Here is a 19,324-nt window from a genome sequence, read left to right on the forward strand (position 1 = left end):
CTCGCCCCCCCCTGCCCTGAGGAGGGATGGAAGGTTAATCGCTTCCCCTTCCACTCCCTCTTCACCCCAACCCCCTCACCCCGTGGCATAAGGTGATGGCAGAGCTCGATCGTGCGCTGACCTCATCAGAGGCCTGCCCCTCTGCTTTTGCATGTCTCCTCCAATCCATGGAGGGGCAGAGAAAGGCATCAAAGGAAAGGAAAGGCCTTTCCTTTCCTTTGATGTCTTTTTCAGCATTTCTGCTGCCCGATCGCTATGCACTAGGGCTAATCTTTTTTTTTTATATATACGTGGGGAGCGACCCCTTAGGCAAAGGTCGCTCCCCGGGGGCAAAATTACTCTTAGGCCATTTCTGCCCCAGATCAGCATATTTCTATTAGGCCAATCTGCCCCCAAGGGGGGCAGAAACCACTAGACACCAGGGATTTTTTTAAAATTAATATTGAATGAGGGGATCAGCCTCTTGGGCAAGGGCCACTCACCAGGGGTGAAAAATATTTGTAGGTCTTTTCTGCCCCCCTGCGGGCAGATCTTCCTATTACAATTAGGCCGTTCTTCCCCCAGGGGAGGCAGAAACCCCTAGACACCAGGGACATATATATTTTTTGTTTACTTAATTTTTTTATATATGGGGAGCGACCCCTTTGCCAAGGGTAATTTCCCTGGGGGCAAATTGTCTTTAGGCCATTTTGGTGCAGATCCGCCTATTTATATTAGGCCAAAGGGGGGCAGAAACCACTAGACACCAGGGATTTGTATTTGTTTGTGTCAATTTCACGCAAGGGGAGCGACCCCTTACGTAAGAGTCGCTCCCCTGGGGGGGAGGCCAAATGTATTTTAGGCTATTTCTGATCCCCTTGGGGACAGATCGGCCTATTTCTATTAGGCTGATCTGCCCCTGGGGGGCAGAAACCACTTAGGCAGCAGTGAGTGGTGTGTGTGTGTGTTTTGTTTGGTGGGGGCAGCCCCTTCCCGCTTCCCATGGGGGCACATTACTGTTGGCCATATCTTTATATTTTCCAAATAAGAGGGTGGGGGTATGGCAATGCCCTCACCCCAAATAAATGGGGCCAAAGTTGTTCTGCCTAATAGTGGGCAGATGGGGCAATTACCTCTGATACACACCCTGGAGGGGCGAAAGTCTACTAGATGCCAGGGATTTAAAAAAAAAAAATATAGTGTAGTGGTGGCTACCAACCAGCATGGGCATGGTTATGCCCTCACCCCAACTGAAGGGGGTAACAGTCTTTCAGCTCTCCCCTCGTACACTAAAACATCTTATCCCACAGCAAGCAAGAGGACAGTTGATTTGTTTAGGTTTTGGTTTTACATTTGGGCCATGAGAGCTTGGCTAACTCTCAAAATCTTCCCACTTGGAATGGTGAGGGTTGCACTTTGTGAACTTTGGGACGCTGCCATGTAGAAAAATCCACAAGACCTAGACATATCTGAAAACTAAACATCTCAGTGAGTCCAGGATGGTATGTTTCACATGCACCCCGCACCATTTTCTTAATGACAATGTCCTGCAAATCTCCTACTTTGCTGGAAATCACACATTTTTCCCACATTTTTGTGATGGAACCTTCCGGAATCTGCAGGAATTCACAAAATTCCTACCACCCAGCATTGTCTCATCTATACCGATAAAAATTCTGCCGCACTTGTCAGCCTAAAAATGTTTTTTTTCAAACTACTGCTTTGGTTCCCCCTCAATTTCGACATGTTTTTGGCTCTTCCCTGTCACAGGCACTTGGCCCACCTACACAAGTGAGGTATCATTTTTACCGGGAGACTGAGGGGAACGTTGTGTGGTAGGAAATTTGTCCCGGTCTGGTGATACCACACAGAAATGTGGGAACATTTTTGATTTCTTGCTAAAATTGAGGGTTGCTAAGGATTCTGGGTAAGAAAACACTGGGGGATCCACACAAGTCACACCTCCCTGGACTCCCTTCGGTGTCTCGTTTTCCAAAATGTCTGGGTTTGGTAGGATTCTCTAGATGGCTGCTGAGCCCAGGACCAAAAACGCAGATGCACCCCCCGCAAAAACAGGTAGTTTTGTTTTTGATAATTGTGATGTGTCTAGATAGTGATTTGGGGAATTTCATTTTGTGGGCACTAGGCATACCCACACAAGTGAGGTACCATTTTTATCGGGAGACTTGGGGGAACGCTGGGTAGAAATTTGTGGCTCCTCTCACATTCCAGATCTTTCTGTCACCGAAATGTGAGGAAAAAGTGTTTATTTGGACACATTTTGAGGTTTGCAAAGGATTCTGGGTAAAGGAACCTGGTGAGAGCCCCATAAGTCACCCCATCTTGGATTCCTCTAGGGGTCTAGTTTTTAAAAATGCACGTTTGGTAGGTTTCCCTTGGTGCCAGCTGAGCTAGAGGCCAAAATCCACAGCTAGGCCCTTTGCAAAAAACAGTTCTGTTTTCTTTGGAATAATGTGATGTGTCCATGTTGTGTTTTGGGGCATTTCCTGTTGCGGGTGTTAGGCCTACCCACACATGTGAGGTACCATTTTTATCAGGAGACTGGGGGAACGCTGGGTGGAAGGAAATTTATGGCTCCTCTCAGATTCCAGAACTTTCTGTCACCAAAATGGGAGGAAAAAGTGTTTTTATGGCCACATTTCGAGGTTTGCAAAGGATTCTGGGTAACAGAACCTGGTGAGAACCCCACAAGTCACCCCATCCCGGTTTCCCCTAGGTGTCTAGTTTTAAAAAATGCACAGGTTTAGTAGGTTTCCCTAGGTGCTGTCTAAGCTAGAGGCCAAAATCTTCAGCTAGGAACTTTGCAAAAACACGTCAGATTTCAATGTAAAAATGTGATATGTCCATGTTGCGTTTCCTGTCGCGAGCAATAGTCCTAAGCACACAAGTGAGGTACCATTTTTATCAGGAGACTTGGGAGAACACAGAATAGCAAAACAAGTGTTATTGCCCCTTGTCTTTCTCTACATTTTTTCCTTCCAAATGTAAAACAGTGTGTAAAAAAGACGTCTATTTGAGGCATGCCCTGTAATTCACATGCTAGTATGGGCACCCCGGAATTTAGAGATGTGCAAATAACTACTGCTTCTCAATACCTTATATTGTGCCCATTTTGGAAATACAAAGGTTTTCTTGATACCTATTTTTCACTCTTTATATTTTGGCAAATGAATTGCTGTATACCCGGTATAGAATAAAAACCCATTACAAGGTGTAGCTCATTTATTGGCTCTGGGTACCTAGGGTTCCTAATGAACCTACAAGCCATATATATCACCGCAACCAGAAGAGTCTAGCAGACGTAACGGTATATTGCTTTAAAAAATCTGACATTGCAGGAAAAAGTTACAGAGTAAAATGTGGATAAAAATTGCTATTTTTTTACCTCAATTTCAATATTTTTTTTATTTCAGCTGGTATTTTCTGTAGGAAACCGTTGTAGGATCTATTCAAATTACTCCTTGCTGAATTCATACTTTTGTCTACTTTTCAGAAGTATTTAGCTTTCTGGGATCCAGCATAGGTTTCACACCCATTTCTGTCACTAACTGGAAGGAGGCAGAAAGCACAAAAATAATAAAAATGGGGTATGTCCCAGTAAAATGCCAACATTGTGTTGAAAATGTGTTTTTCTTTATTCAAGTCTGCCTGTTCCTGAAAGCTGGAAAGATGGTGATTTTAGCACCGCAAACCCTTTTCTTGATGCCCTTTTCAGGGGGAAAAACCACAAGCTGCCTTCTGCAGCCTTTTTGTCCCGTTTATTTTTTTTAAACGACATTTTTGCTGTTTTGTGGCTAATTTCTTGGTCTCCTTCAGGGGAACCCACAAACCTTGGGTACCTCTAGAATCCCTAGGATATTTGAATAAAAGGACACAAATTCGGCATGGATAGCTTATGTGGACCAAAAGTTATGAGGGTCTAAGTGTAAACTGCACCAAATATCCAAAAAAAGGCCTGGCAGCGAAGGGGTTAAGCACTGATGCACTATCTGCTTCAAAATTTGGAACATGTTCATCATCATGCATCCTGAACGGAGCAGTTCTGCAAATGAGGCCAGGCTGGGAGGGATGAACCAGACATACGAGCAGGCAGCAGCAAAAGAGCGAGACAAGCCCAGACAATAGTTACATGCGAGGGGCGAGCAAGAGTGGGAAGTGACGAGGTCAGAACTATCTCTCTCTCTTGAACGTACTGATTCACTTCCTTGTCTGACTGCTGCCTGTGTGGCATTTTGATAAAAACTTTAATGCAGCGTTTATGGAACACCTCTGAGGTGTGTTGTAAAGTGCTGGTGGGCATTAAAGTGATGTAAAAGGATTCTTATAGGACAGTCAATAGTCTCAATTGATTGCAGGCTCCTTGAAAGTGCAGCAGGTTGTCATGTAAAGCTAATGCATTAAGTGCGAGCTGCCATCAGCAGACAGTTCCAGAAAGTCGGCCAGTCATCACAATTCACACACAGGAACACACATACACTGAATGGCTTTATAATAAAAAAAGCCATAGAGTAATTGCCAACTGCTCAAACCTAGTACTCACAATGAACGTAGTAAATTTTATTGCAATTTGTTTTTACCTCTTATTTTTTTACATTCTATGATGCCAGGCCTGGATATATGAGACTAAGAAGCTTGAGAGTGAGACGCAGGAGTTACCGGTACTGTAACCTCTCTGACTACACTGCCTCCCGTCCTTCGCTGCCTCATCGTGTTCTGTGCATGCAGTGCTGGAGGCACTTGACTGCCTGTATGCCCAACTGTGCACTTACTACAGCAACTGCAATGCCGATGCCTCGGTGGTGGCAGATTAATGTGCTGCGCATGAAGTGTCTCGACGAAGACAAGTACATGCCCCAACAGCAGAAACTAAGGACCAATCACTGCATAGCTTTAGCTACACAGTGATTAGGCAAGAGCTCAGTGGACCTGAATGGAATCTTCCAACCTTCAATGCGGCTGCTTCATGTCACCTGCAGAGGCCTGGTAATCACGGCCTCTCCGAACCAATCCAAACACTGCTTTCCTGCTTTCTGTTATCAACACACAGCATGAGAGCAGTGTCAGTACTGGAGTGGGCAGGTGAAGTTAGCGCTCATTAGGAGACTGGGGGGATGCAGCTGTGATTGCCCCCAGCTCACTAATGAGCATGTGAGAGAGGCGGCTAGTGCGCATGTCAGGCTGGCCACAGAAAGGCTGCCGTCCAACACAACATGGGCACAGCCACTTTGAAGAGTGAGTGACTGGCACCACTGTGCAACGTGAAGACTAGTATTTAGCCCCTCCCACCTTCCTCAGGCACTTTACAACTGGCCCGCGGGCCGTGGCTGAAAAAAATCTTATGCTGCGGCTAGGAACAAATGTAAAAAGTAATGCTGCAGGAGTGTTTCTGAACAGTAAGTTGGCATTTAAAACAAATGGAATGAGATGGTTGGGGTTATCTGTTATTTGTTTCAGAAAGACAATATGCAAGGTATAGTTTGTAGGATCGAGTGTGGAAGCAGTGGCAGTTGCATAATCGCTAGCCTCCATTTTGATTGGTTATTTCTTACCTCAGTAACTTCTTGTGCCATATTGGCAATTTTGCCATCCTGGCATTTGGCATGCCAGTGAGATTTATGCATCTGGCAGCTGCCTGGGCATGTTGATTTCTCCAGATACTTTGTGCAGATGTAATGAAGGGAATCCAACCCATAATTCTGTGGTGCTGCAGTGTGTCCGTCACGTCGGAGTTGGGTGTGAACAGGTAATTGAGAGGCACTAGCAGTATGTCCTCACAAACACCGTTACAGGAAATCAACAGAGAATGAGAAGGCATGAGAGAGGCTGGTGTGCACCAGAATGTAGATGCCACTTAATGCTGCAGTGCTGGACTACTGAGCGAGGGCTGCAGACAGAATGGAGTATGCAAGCCTTACAGCTTTTGATGTGATGTTCTCAAGCTCCAGTGAGACAGAATGTTTGTATGTCTTATAGCTGGGATGGACACAACTCCATATGGCCAAGGTCCGACTGGCAATCAGGCAGTACCCGAAGGTGTGATCTGACAGGTCAGTGTGTGGGCTGTTTTTTGGCTGTTGGTGGGCCTGTGAATGATCTGCAGCTTCTACTGATGATTTATCTGATATTAAAACAAACATTATATGCTGCAAACTCAAATCCATGCGGTCTTCCATACTTTGCAAAACACTTATTCAGCGTGTCTTTACAAGTTCAAAATTGCCCCAATTTGCAAACATGGGACACTCGTTTTAGCTATTGAATTCACTAATGGGGGCTACTTTTAATTTGATGTCCAGCCTGTTTTCTGTTCCAGTCTGACCCTGCATATGGCTTTATTATTCGTGGTCTAGGAAAGGATGATGTCTCGGGCAACACATCATACAGAGACTGTGTGTCATACTTCATGTATTGCAGGTTGACTGGAATGCTGCAGATGTGGTAAAGACAGAGGGTGTGCCATTTTGAGGCTATATATAACACAGTACCATGGAGCTTAACAAGCACATGGTGGACAATTGCTTTTCGGAGGCCTCCACTTCAGTTTAACATAAAATTACACTGCACGTTCATCCCGAGCAGTATCTTGGTGGTGATTAATAGAGGTTTATTACTTACCAACTCAATAATAATCCTTGTATCAACTTCAGAAGTATGCATCGCTGAGTGGATCCACTGGCATTCGAACCTAAGAATGTGAGGTGAAACAGAGATCATTGTTGAATGCATCAGTCTACTCAACCATCATCCATTGCTGAAATGGAACATGTAATTATGGTTCAGGAGAAGTATTATAACAAGGAAAGAATGATTGCTCATGAACTGACATCAGAATATGCATCGAAGACGGTTTGTTAGGAGAGGCAAATTAACAGTGGAGAGAAATCTGCAGTGTGCTGGTAGGATTACTAACTGTTTACAGTTAATTGGCAGCACAGAGTTTGTAGTTCGAACTGAGTTGGAATGGCCATATCCAGAATTTGAAAATGGCAATGCAGGCTTCAAAAGCTTTCACTCCAGCAAGAAGTGTGCCATGTCAGTGTAATGTGGGAGTTATCATCCTACATGGTGTGATCATTGTCCTACCGACGAAATATTCACCACCAAAATATTGTCAAGGTCATCATCATCATCATCATCATCAAAACTTTATTCGGTCCCAGCTGGTCCATACAAATACAAAAAGACATCAACATATTCATATAAATTTTTTATCTGAGTACAAAATTCAAAACAATAAAAACAGACATTGTGCATAGTAATCAATAAAGTAAGCCGTCCAAATATTTCATAACCAAGCAGGCTTACAAATGGTTTCCACCCTAAAAACACAACCAAAAAAGGAAAACAAGTCACTTTTACATAAAAATACATAGCAGTACAGCCCATAAAACTGACAAAACACAGAGCAATCACCATCATCATATGAAAAGAAAGCGTTAAAACACAATATAAAATTACTTAAAACATTTACCTTAAACATGCAAAATTAAAAACAGGCTAAACATTCAGGCCCCGGAGCCATGTAACTTCCGTGATTTTACAATCTTCAGATGTGGCAGGAGACTGCAAATACCTCAGGCCATTTATGTGTGAGGTAATGCATTTTAAAAATGGGCTGGAGAAAATAACCACTGAAACACAGAATACAATTTACCAAAGAGCATGAAGTGGATCGTAGACTGAATTGAAACACTATCACAGGGACATCGGATGCAAATAGTTTCTCTTAAGCCAGCCACTGGGAAGGCAACCAAGTAATGTATTAAGTTAAGCCTCAGCCTTGTCATATAAAACCTGTGCTGTGGATTAGATAACCATATCAGGTACGTGTTTGCCCCTGAAGTATTATCACGCTGCATGAAATTCAGCACTGAAACCATATTTAGGGGACTTTTGATGCGCCCTTCTTCAGTGTAAAACAAATAATGCCCTTTAACACATTCCTTAAGATGGGGGCAGATCTTGTCAGGAAAATCAAAAAGTGCATTTAGATCCAGGCAATAAAAATGTCTTTTGACATATGCCAGCCATGGAATGGTATGCCAGCTATCCAGCTTTAGGCAGTTTGCTAATACTAAAATAGAAAAATTAGCCTTTGGGGTGCCCTGTATGTTTATCCATAGCAACAAAGGAGCCATAGCCACATAATCCTCAATATAGTCCATACCTAATTCTAGATGAAGAATAAAACTTGCAGTACTTTGTGGTGATGCTAACAATCGATAGACAAATTTATTCTCAACAGCATGCACTCAGCCCAGTGATACAAAGCCCCACACCCCAAGTGAGAAACATTTACTTCTGTACACCTGAACTAATTCCATAATCGATCTGCAACCAAGCTGGCTAGCAAATCTAAATAGGGTGTCAGAGACTGCCCCTATTTTCAGTACTCGTTGGGCGACCTGCCTCTCCCAAGATCCACGGGCCTCAAATAGAATACCCAAGTAACATAAGAAGGGGACTTTTGTTATTTTAGTCCCTCTTATAGAGAAGGCCTTAGTTTTAGTTGCTTTAGGGCCACAGGTCATAATAAACAATTTCTGAAAACTGACATTAAATTTTAATTTAAACATGAAGTCATAAAACCCATTGAACAGTTTTTGAAGGCCATTGGCAGTTAATGCCAAAAGAATGGCATCATCTGCATAAAGAAGAACTGGGACGGCCTGTGTACCAACTTGGGAGATATCTGGTCTATAAGATTCTAAAAAGGGACCTAAGGAGTTAATATATGATAAAAATAAAAAAGGAGATAAAATACAGCCCTGTCTCACTCCTCTGGATACCCCAATTGATTCCGTACAATCACCAGAAAGAGTGTAGCGCACCTTACTGGTTGTTCCAGTATGCAGGGGTTGCACTAATTCCACAAGAGAGTGATCAATCCCTCCCTGATTCATTAAATCCCATAAAGTTTCCCAATCCACTAGGTCAAAAGCACAGGAGAGATCCATGAATTCCATATGAACCGGCACCTTTCCTGGCTTTGACGTACTTTCCCCAAATGAGGGTCAGATTTAACACCTCCTCCACTGTCCCCAATTTTGATATAAAACCATATTGTAATGGCAAAAAGAAGGCAGAGGATTCGGCCCAAGTCTCTAGTTTATCTAAAATAATGCGCCCAAGGATCTTCACCGTGTAGTCTAATAAGGAGATCAGACGATAAGATGTAGGCAGGCTCCGATCACCTTTTTTAAAAATGGAGACTACAATAGCTTCTTTCCAGGACTCCTTCAAGTTGCCTTTAACAGCTGCCCTGAGGACATTAGTTAGTAGTGTCAAGGTCAATCTATAAAGGTAAATATAGATTTAATATCCTTAACTCCAGGGTACATATATGTGTAGTTAAGAATAGTAAACCTATGTAGCTTTACTGTGACAAAATCGGGTAGTTAATAGCTACATTATGTTTTTGCAGGACATTATTAAATTCAAAGTATATGTACCAGGTGTAGCACATGTGATGACCAGCAGTCAAATTCTATCTAGACTTTCCTCTAGATATCTAGTACGTTGTTTATTGTGAGAAGGAAGATATGTGTGTACTACTATGTGTAGGGGAGGTAGTTGATGGGTTTCTTTGAGTTGGAGAGTACATGAATAAAGATTTGATGTTGAAGGCTTGATTTACCTTCGAGCAAAAAAGGTACGGCCTAAGAAAAATAGGGTTTCAAAGGAACTATTGCAATATTGGAATGAGGCTGATGAGGTGATGTGTGACTGGAAGTTGAGTAGAAGTTTGGGTTTGTATGCAGCTATAATAGAAAAATAGTTTTCTTGTGCACGGAGGCCATAATGGCATCAGTGCTTTGAAAAGGAAAGTCAGAATAATTGTGAACTGGTCTGGTATGGACAGATGTTTGGAACTCCTGCTTTGTGGGTGTTTGGCTTGTGCTTGGAGTGATACATGTCAAGTCGTTGTTGCAAATCTATGTAGACAGCAGCCCCTCTAGAAAATCAATGTTGGACAGTTAAATTTGTTTTGCATTCTCAGAAGCAGAACCAAAGTACCCCTTGTCTATGGTGGATTATTGTTTGCAGTGGAAGTAACTGAATTCTGTCAAACAGGTAATACCAAAAGTCAGATTGACTTCCTAAAGAGTCATTTTTGAGTAAGGAATTAGCAACAGATAATGAACTAAAACTTGTTTGTACAGACATTAAGGAATGTCTGAGCAAACATAATACATATCACATCAAGACTTGTTTCTATTATCCTCACAGCAAAGGTTTGGGTTATTCAAGATGTGGAATTGGATATTAAAGAACGGGTTGCAGTCTGTTTTGTTGGAGGGTACAAACTGGTGAAATGAGGTTAAAAAATTGTTAGGTGCTTATCAGTAGACACTGCACTAGAGAAAGTATGGGCCACTCCTTCTGGTATTATTAGAAGTGAAGCCCCCACTAGATTGGGACAGGGCTAGAAGGATGAGAAACCTTAATTTGCTATTCTGTTGAATATAGAGAGCTTTAAAAGTAATACATTTGAGCTGAATAATTGAAGTGTGTGGAACTTGTCCAGGGTGGTGCTTGTTCCGCTCTATGTTCTGATATTCAAACTAGCACAAGAGAAGTGACAAAGGACACGTTGACATTGAGAGGGAAGTTTGTGGAATGCTGTGACGATTAAAATGAAGGAGTCAGAAACCGAATGTAGTGTAAAAGAAGACATGAGTCACAAATCAAGAAGGGTTTATAAGAAAGGGATGTGGATGTATAATTATGATTTGAGATGGGGAGTGCTAATATTGGAATCAATTGTATTTTATTTGTGTGCCGTAAGTACTTTTATGGCGTGGACCTTGGCTTAAAGGCAAAGGAGCACATCATACGCAACACTGAAACACCAAATATAACAGCATGGATTTCGAAGATGAGAAGAACAGAGGTTTTAGATTTTTAGCTGAATCTAAACAAGCATTTGTAATGCAATGGGTCTTGCGGTTGCTCGAGTTAGAGCTATTAGCGTTACAAATTCCTAACTGGATGTTTCTTGCCACATAAATTGAAAATTAAAAGTAAAACAGTTGACATAAGCAAGTCAATTTAAAGCGTCATGGCCGCCATGAGCGTGAGCACAAAGGAGAGACACAAAGGGAAAAAATTGTTCGCTCGCAGTCAATCATATCGGCAAACGTGCAATTATCCATATATCAGGGCGATGGCCAAGGTGGTAACAAAACTGCCCCAAGGAGGGACAAAGGTAAAGCATTTTCCAGTGATAATAAAGGATTTTTGAAAGGCAGGCCCATGAACGTGTGATAGTGATGGTCATGCAGTGGTAGTGGTTAAAAGTCCACAGATAGATTAGAACACGTCAGAGCGCTTGCACGCTCGAACTAAAAAAAAAGTGTTATGAAGTCACCAGCACTGACCATATCATAGCTCTTATTTCCTAGCTTGCCTTTTAGCCACGCTACACAGCGCGCTGCTGTACAGCTTGGCTAAAAGACATTGGCAAAGCCAATGGCTTTTACATGGATGCGATCTATTGACTCTGCCAGTGCTTGTTTTATATTCCTCATCCCGCAGCTGCCGCTCATAGCCATACTGTGAAGCAGAGCAGTCAGGTAAATGTCCAGTGGGAAAAAGTAATAGGAAAAGCGTCTGCATAACGAGCGCAAGTTGGATACAGACATGGAGAAGGCTGTAAGCTGACTGTTGATACAGGAGTGTTTTTTTCAGGTGCTGCAAATAGGTTTGCGTGTTGGCTGGCACTGGGCATCCTGCCAGCCTGACCTGCTCATACCTTTGACCTACTTGTACCTCCTTTGGGCTGCCCTCCTCCACCGCTCTCTGCATCCTGATTATTTTTAAGCTGTTCGCAGAGAGGACAAAAGAGTACCCAGCGTACTTGGCAAATCCATCTTTATCGTGATCGACTGAGCAGCCTAGGTACCAAGCCTAAGAATCTAATTAACCCCAAAATAAATAACAATAAGAAAAGAAAATCTACGCTGAAGCTGGAACATAAATCAACAAGAAAACGGCCAATGCATTAGAAGGAACACAGAGTCATTTAAACACATCTTAGTCTCGTGTTTATTATTTTTGTGGACTAATTATGATTTATTGAAAGATCTCCATGTCTGTGCTAGGAATCAGTCGTTACGCGTTTGCAAGGGGTATGTTGCAATTGCAAATGCTGGAAGGCACCGAGGGCCATATGTACGAACACTTTTTCCCATAGACACAGAATGGGTAAAAACCTTTGCTACATCTGGCCCCAACTGTGTAAAGGGTGCGGTACCCAGTTCTCCGCCTAGCGCTTGTCTTTCAGAATGCTGGACATAGATATATTTGTGTAATTCAATTTCTGGAAACGCTGAGTCCGAATGGTCCCATGTTACGGCGCACTGTCTTCCTTCCTTTATATTTTTAAAGCCTTTATACCAGAAAGCTGTTTGCATTCAGCGATTTTTAGGTAATTTCTAAAATTCAAATATTGACACTACAAGACACAGAATAGACTGTGCAGCTTGCAAAGAGGTCAGGGCTCTGACTGCCGCAAGGCGAAACACCTCTCGACTGATGTGTTTACAGTAAAGTGTTTAAAGACAATTGAAAGAGCTCTCTGTCACCAGCCCAAGGCAGGATGAATGCAGTAAAAGACGAGCATTTGCAGTGCAACGGGTCTAGCATTTGCTTGAGTTAGAGCTATTAGCGTTGTAAAGAAAAAAAACACAGCGCGATCGCGCTATGTAAAATGCAGCGCGATTGCGCAGCATGGAAAATAAACAGATAAAGTAGTCCGGACCCGAGGCTGAGAATATCGAGCCTCGCATGTTTTTTGTAGTTTACCAGTGCTGTGTAGGTGGGCTAAACACCGGGAAAGGCATGACGTATGCATACCTTTCACAAATGAAAGCAAGCGGATTTTAAAAGGCAAGCCCACAAACCAATGTAAGTGACTGAAGTGACCTGGGTGCGGTTTGACGCCCAAAGAGAGATTACAGAATGGACAGAGCCATTTGCGCTCGCCCATAAAGACCAGTCTTAAATGACCCAAGCATTTGCAATGCAATGGGTCTCACAATTGTTCGACTTAGAGCTATTAGCGTAGTAAAGTCCTAACCGGACTTTTCTTACCACATAAATTGAAAATGAAAAGTAATTCAGTTTTACATAAGCGAGCCGATTTAAAGTGCCACGCTATGAGTGTGAAGGAGCACCCAAAATTATCTATGTAACACGATCGATGTCATGCAAAGAGCTCAACTACTGCCCAGCGAGTTCGCACTGCGTAGGAAATAAAAATAAAAGTAGTCCAGAAGCCATGTGGAAAACATGAAGCCTTGTATGTTTTCAGTAGTTTACTGGTGCTGTCGAGGAGGACTAAACACTGAAAAGGCATGACGTATGCATGCCTTTCACAAATGAAATCAAGCAAATTTTAAAAGGCAAGCCCACGAACCAACGAAACTGATGGGTGTGACATGGGCGTGGTTAAAAAGCCTACAGAGAGATTACAACAGGGCCAGAGTGCTTGCACGCTCAACCCTAAAAAGGGGGGAGTTTGGTATTTTCAGACAGCAAGTAGTTTTAGGTTGAATGTGATATTTTCAGGTAGTTGGTTCCATATTCTTGAAGCTTGGCATGAAAAGGCTTGAACATGTTTTTGGGGATCTTTTGTAGGAGGGAGGACTTTAAAATAGTGTTGATTTCTTCTCCTGGTGGGTGCCTATATTACTCTTTCTGTTCCTAATGGAATGTGTGATGTAGTTGCATGTTTTGTGCGCTCACGTATTGAGCGCCGGTATGAGGGTGTCTACATGTTTACTTATTCTATCTGTAACCCTTCATTTGATGCTATGGTATTATTACTTTTGTGAAGACCAGTGCATCAATCTTTATGTTAAAAGGAAAAAATGTCTTGGGTTTAGCTCTCCAGTCACTGTTAATATACCAGAATTTGTTATGTAGGCTCATGTAGGCTCAATGGAGGAGCTGTGGGAGTTTTATTCTCACTATTTCCCCTCGTGCGAGTTGGCATCTTACCACCAAAAAAACGTTCAGCAATACACCCATCTTATTGCTATCCAGCTCCACAATCTATCAATATGCCACTTTTCATTGGCACATAACTCACGCTGTTGTCACTTATTATTTGGCTCCTGATGACCTGACCGTTTGTGCACGTCCCTGTCATTGTAACAACAGTAAGAAAAGGTAGTACCCTTGACTCCTCCCCTCGTTGGATAGGAGCAGCTTAGTTCATGCAAGTGCACAAGCCAGGTCAGTGGCGCAATAAGGAAGTCCCTGTAGACATATGAATAATAATGAATAATGCACTCTAGGTAAATCACCACTTTACTTCTGCAGTTGATGAGGGCACGTGACCCACAACTGAGCTGCAGTAGTGGTGTACTTCTCCATTCGAGCCTTTTCTATTTATTTTTCAATTTAAAATATACGTTATTCTGTGGTATGGATTTAATTTGTTAAGAACACCTGTAAAATAATTGCCATTTCATTTTCTTAATATTCTGAGTGCATACTTACATTATTGTGATGGATTACAATTGTCTTTTTTTTTGTAATTGCTTGTTAATGGGGCCAAACTCCTACTGCTGTGCTTCATTTTAGGACAAGGTTTGAATAATCTCTTTTGGTGATTCCTTTCATTCCCCAGGAAGCCCTTCACCGTGAGCTGAGGCTGAAAAAGAAGCTTGCCATCCTTCAGGAACTTTTAACTGCATTGGTACAAGCCGCTGAAAATTCTTGGAAGGTAAGAAACACCACACACTGGCACAGAGGGCCAATGAGATGGTGTGTTTGTGTACACACATAACCTGAGCTTTGAGGTACTATAAGGATAGGAGGAGCAAGAAATACCTTTCCGCGACCGACCAACTAAATAATCATTTGATCTTCTGCACAGCAACTTCAGGTCTTAGGCTTTAAGATCGATTCTGCCACGGGTAGAGAAGTGACAACACGCATGGCTTGACGCCCAAGATATCATTACAATCTTAATACCTGTTTGAGCCTTGTTTACCTTATGTTCCTGCAATTGCCTTCATGAGCCCTCAGATGAGGTGTGACAATGACAGTGTCAAGAGCACCCCACGGAAACTTAGGTTAGGAGCTGTTACACTTGGCTAGCCCTAAAGGACTTCCGTGGTCTCAGGGTAGAAATATAGAACAAGATCCAACAGCAGAGTTCCTTACAGGGGCAACTTTTGAGATTGCTGCATCTCTACTAGGACAGAGAGGGAGAGAACCTGGATAGGCGAATATACCCCAGTACTAACAATGGTAATTGAATCCTATCTAGTGCGCAAAATTTACTAGGATTAAGAAGCATAGGGATATATTTGTGAACCAAATGTTATTTAATATTAAACTGGAATCCAACGTTCCCCTTTTTTAGTGTAAGTTGCATGTCTAGTATTCCAATCGTATTTTATATGCCAGAGTGCGACTCTTTTCATGATGTAACACAGACAACGTTCTTCAACGTTTTTTGTGCTTTGACACATAAAGACTCTTGCCAAATCTCTCCGGGTGAAATCCTAAGAAGAGTCACATGTTACAATGAAAATGGTAAACGTGATCTGAGGCTGGAGGGAAAACGTGTTTTCTGAATTATGTGCAGCAGTAGCGGCATAGCCAAAGAAAATATTCACAAATTCGTAATTTGGGCTTTATGCCTTTTTCTGCACTCACAGCATTTTTAAATTTAAAGCTATTTCTACAATACGTGATGCTATCGGTGTGAGGAAACTATCCTAAACACTTATATGTTTTAGGCACTGAAGACGAATCGTATATCTTCACACAGAATAATGGTTTACACGTAAAAAAAAAAAACATAAAGGAAAAAATAGCTGTATCTTTTCGTTCTCTATCTCATCTGTGGATGGTAAACTCTGCTCAGTGGACAATCTGCAGTCGCATGGTGAGTTTTTCCAGGTGAATTCCAAGGAAGATAGGAAGTCATACTTTCTCTGTAACATTCATGTCTTTTCTGGAAAACGCAACAGAAGTGGTAAACTAAGCAAATTGTAGGTGTAAATTACTCTTATTTGTGAATTTGTGTGTTTTATTCTGCGGGCCCTTATAGGAAGTACGTGGCTCAGTTCACTGCATGAGGTAATGAGACTATTGGGAGGAAGCGAGGACAGTTGTTCAGTAACATATGCAGAACCACTAACCTTAATGTCATTACAGTCTTTGACCAAAGCCACTAGGAACCATGTATTGCACTAACATATCGCCCCTATGAACTATGGAAGGTGCCAGCAAACAATTCAGCAGGTCAAAGGGAAATTACTTCAGAAAATATGATTGGAATGGAGAATGAGACAGACATTGTTCGGCTGAGCTGTTATTTCCAGTTCTCTTCTAGTCTTTGCTCTCTATTTGACATGCTACAAAACTGGAAATCAAGGTTTAACCTGCCAGTCTTATATATAGGAGAGGGAGTTTGTGCAATTTGCGTGACCCCAAAAAGACAGTTTTTAGTGTCCTACTGAAGATAATGACTTGCTAGATGAACCTAAAGACCCTTTCATGAATCCTCTGTGGAACTGAAGCATGTTCCCAGATGCACCACCTGTTGCATTCTTCTGCTCAGTTTCATCCGAGTTTCAAGATTTTTAGGAAAAATGTAGAGGTGAGGGGTAACTGTACATCTATTGATTTCAGTACAGGTGGTACGTATAGTCTTGGAGGATTTGCAGTTGGTGGGGATTCTCTTATCAAAATAACTGGACTTTCAGGAACCATGACAGAAGAGCTCTAGTGGCAGATTCTCAACCTGCTGAGAAACCACCAAAAGACTACTTTACCATTTCTGCCCGAAATCGGTGGATTTACGGTTGTAGCTGACCTCTAAATCATGCATTTACTCTGACTTTATCACTACCTAGAACTCTCCATCACTCATCTACGTTCATGACCCACTTTCTCTTTTTCGGCCTCGTCCTCCGTTGTGTACATCTCAGACACTGACCATACTTAACTTTTTCTGTAGAAACTTGCTTGCAACACATTTCCTCGTACTAAGACTGTTTTACCTGCCGTGGAAGCATAACTTCCACCCTTGTTTAACCTGAATCTTAGAAATGTATTTTAGATACAAACGGATACATCGGCATCAATAAAATTACAAACTGTTTACAAAGTTTAAATTCTTTGAACTTCCCTTGTTTCGGCGGCCTTTGTGTTCTTATGCTGGAGGTAAGAATCTTACATCACCAAATGTTCCCTAATTATGACTCTTAAAGCTCTTAAGAAGCATGTACATTGCACTGTTTAGACATCTATTAAACATATCTTACAAGCTATTACATGCTGGAGTCAAATAGAAAAATCCGACCCCAAAAATGGGGGCGTTCCAAAGAATAAAACAATGAAGAAGGGACAGTTATGATACTGGTATTGGTGGTGTTAACTGAGCAGCGCCTTGGAGGGCTGATTATAGCAGCAGATACACTTAAGCCTCAGGTTCATGCAGAGCTGTGGTTAGTTATGCCCCGAGCAGCAAAACTCCCCTGTCGTCTCGTACTTGCGCAGGAAAAAACACATTCAAAGAGCAAACCGTACCGGAAGCAGGCGGGCTACCAACCACAGGTGGCCGCTAATTGAGTTTCAGTTACTGCTTTACAACTATTATAAGAAAGCTGCTTTGTTCGTCTTTGCAAAATGCTAAATGCGCAAGCAAGGTAGATTAACAGACAAGAGATTCTACGAAGAAAGACGCAGCCTCCATTTAAAAGAAACTTAACCCTTTCGACTAACAATTGTTTGACCGTTTTATTGGTGCTGCCTCCTAATGTTTCATACAGTGAGATGGAGCAGGCAGGAGACCCAACGTAAATATTACAGACGCAGCAAACACCCCCCCCCCCCCCCCCGGCCTTGAAACGTCGCGCGACTCCACTTAGTAAAAAGTCTTTACTTGTGAATTCACAGTCACAACTCTTCTCTCTTTCAGAGTCAGTTGAATGAAGACCGACTGAACTGCAAAGTGGGGGCTCTTGAACAGAAGCTGCTGATTTACTCTCAGGTAAGGCCAGTGATTCATTTGTAAAGGAAAGAGTGCCGGGGCCCAAAGCTCCGCTCTGGCGGTGCCAGGCTGCATTTGTTGAATTCACCTCAGGCTTCTTTAATCCACTACCAGACACTGTTGTCCCTTTATCTCACTGTTACTGGACCATTCATTCTTTCTTTCTGCCCTTTTCCCCGTCATTTTCATCCTCCTTCTTTCCCTGTTGTGTGGTTTTCCCTCATTTACGGTTTATCTCACGCTAGTGTGTAGAGTTTCGTAGTTATTTATGGGAATTTGGCCTTTGCACTGTTGCAATAAACGTGTGAATGTGCTTTTATCAGTGCGATTGCTCTGAATAACGTGCGTTTATTCATTTTCTCTTGGATTGGAACCCATAAATACGTATTGAGGAGTTTCCTGAGTGCACAGTAGTCTTTATTGGAGGTAGTACTGAAAGGGAGATGCCCGCAGCAGTGAGATGATGCCTGGATGGAATAGACCTAAACAAAGTCTTCTCCTTGAGTGTGGGGTGACAGAAGGAATGCATTGGCCACGTCACAGTGTCCTGATTGTACATGTAGTATCTGAAATTAATTATTGGGAAAGATGTTTGAGAACAATAAAAACTGATGTGCAACACATTGGGATTTAAATATGTGTTAGCTGGTTAGGACAGTGTGAGCCAGTACACAAGATTCAAATGATATGGTGTGTTTACTTACCCAGCCTTTCACAAAATCTGTCTCAGTGGCTTGAAGTACAGTAATCCCATATGAGTGACTGCTGCTATCTGGCCGTGCACAATTCCAGGTGCGGCTCCTCCACTATGGCGAAGAAGCGTTTATTATTGTTTTATTGTAAAAGGGGCAGGGCCACGGGCTAGCACAAGTACGGAGGGGGAATGCAAAGCACTCCCCTCAGTGCTCATGTAAGTTTGGCTGCCGTCTCAGGCCGGCCAAACACACATGCGCACTGTGCTCTCTCCAACCTGGCACTGTGTTGCCGGGCTGGAGACAGCAGGCAGAGATTCCCATTCTCTGCCTCAGAGCATCCAGCCTTAGTGGTCTGGCCAATCTGAACGCTGCTGTCATGCTGCCAGCAGCATAACAGCAGTGCTTGGGTTGGCCGCAGGGCAGGCTCAGAGCGTGTGCCTGCAGCTGCAGTGGAGGCAGAGGAGTGGTGCAGTGGCGGCAGGGAATCAAGTGTTTCTCTTTTTAAAATTAATTTTCCTGCCCCCATCCTGCCACGGGCCACACTCCCCCTTCAACACGCTGCGAGCCGCTCCTGCATAATTCATTTACTCTTAATGAGAATGCAGTTTCT

General features: G+C 42.7%; 1 protein-coding gene across 4 annotated transcripts in view; it reads left to right on the plus strand.

Moving 5' to 3' along the window:
* The window catches only part of TRAF3IP3 (TRAF3 interacting protein 3), a 229,544-nt gene that overhangs the window by 83,195 nt on the left and 127,025 nt on the right, over positions 1 to 19,324 (plus strand). For all 4 annotated transcript variants that reach the window (XM_069238632.1, XM_069238634.1, XM_069238631.1 and 1 more), the window contains 2 exons: positions 14,639 to 14,734; positions 17,948 to 18,019. In XM_069238632.1, coding sequence (XP_069094733.1) covers positions 14,639 to 14,734; positions 17,948 to 18,019 — 168 coding nt within the window. The remainder of the gene's footprint in view (positions 1 to 14,638; positions 14,735 to 17,947; positions 18,020 to 19,324) is intronic.

Source organism: Pleurodeles waltl, chromosome 6 (assembly GCF_031143425.1).
Source record: "Pleurodeles waltl isolate 20211129_DDA chromosome 6, aPleWal1.hap1.20221129, whole genome shotgun sequence".
Lineage (NCBI taxonomy): Eukaryota > Metazoa > Chordata > Amphibia > Caudata > Salamandridae > Pleurodeles > Pleurodeles waltl.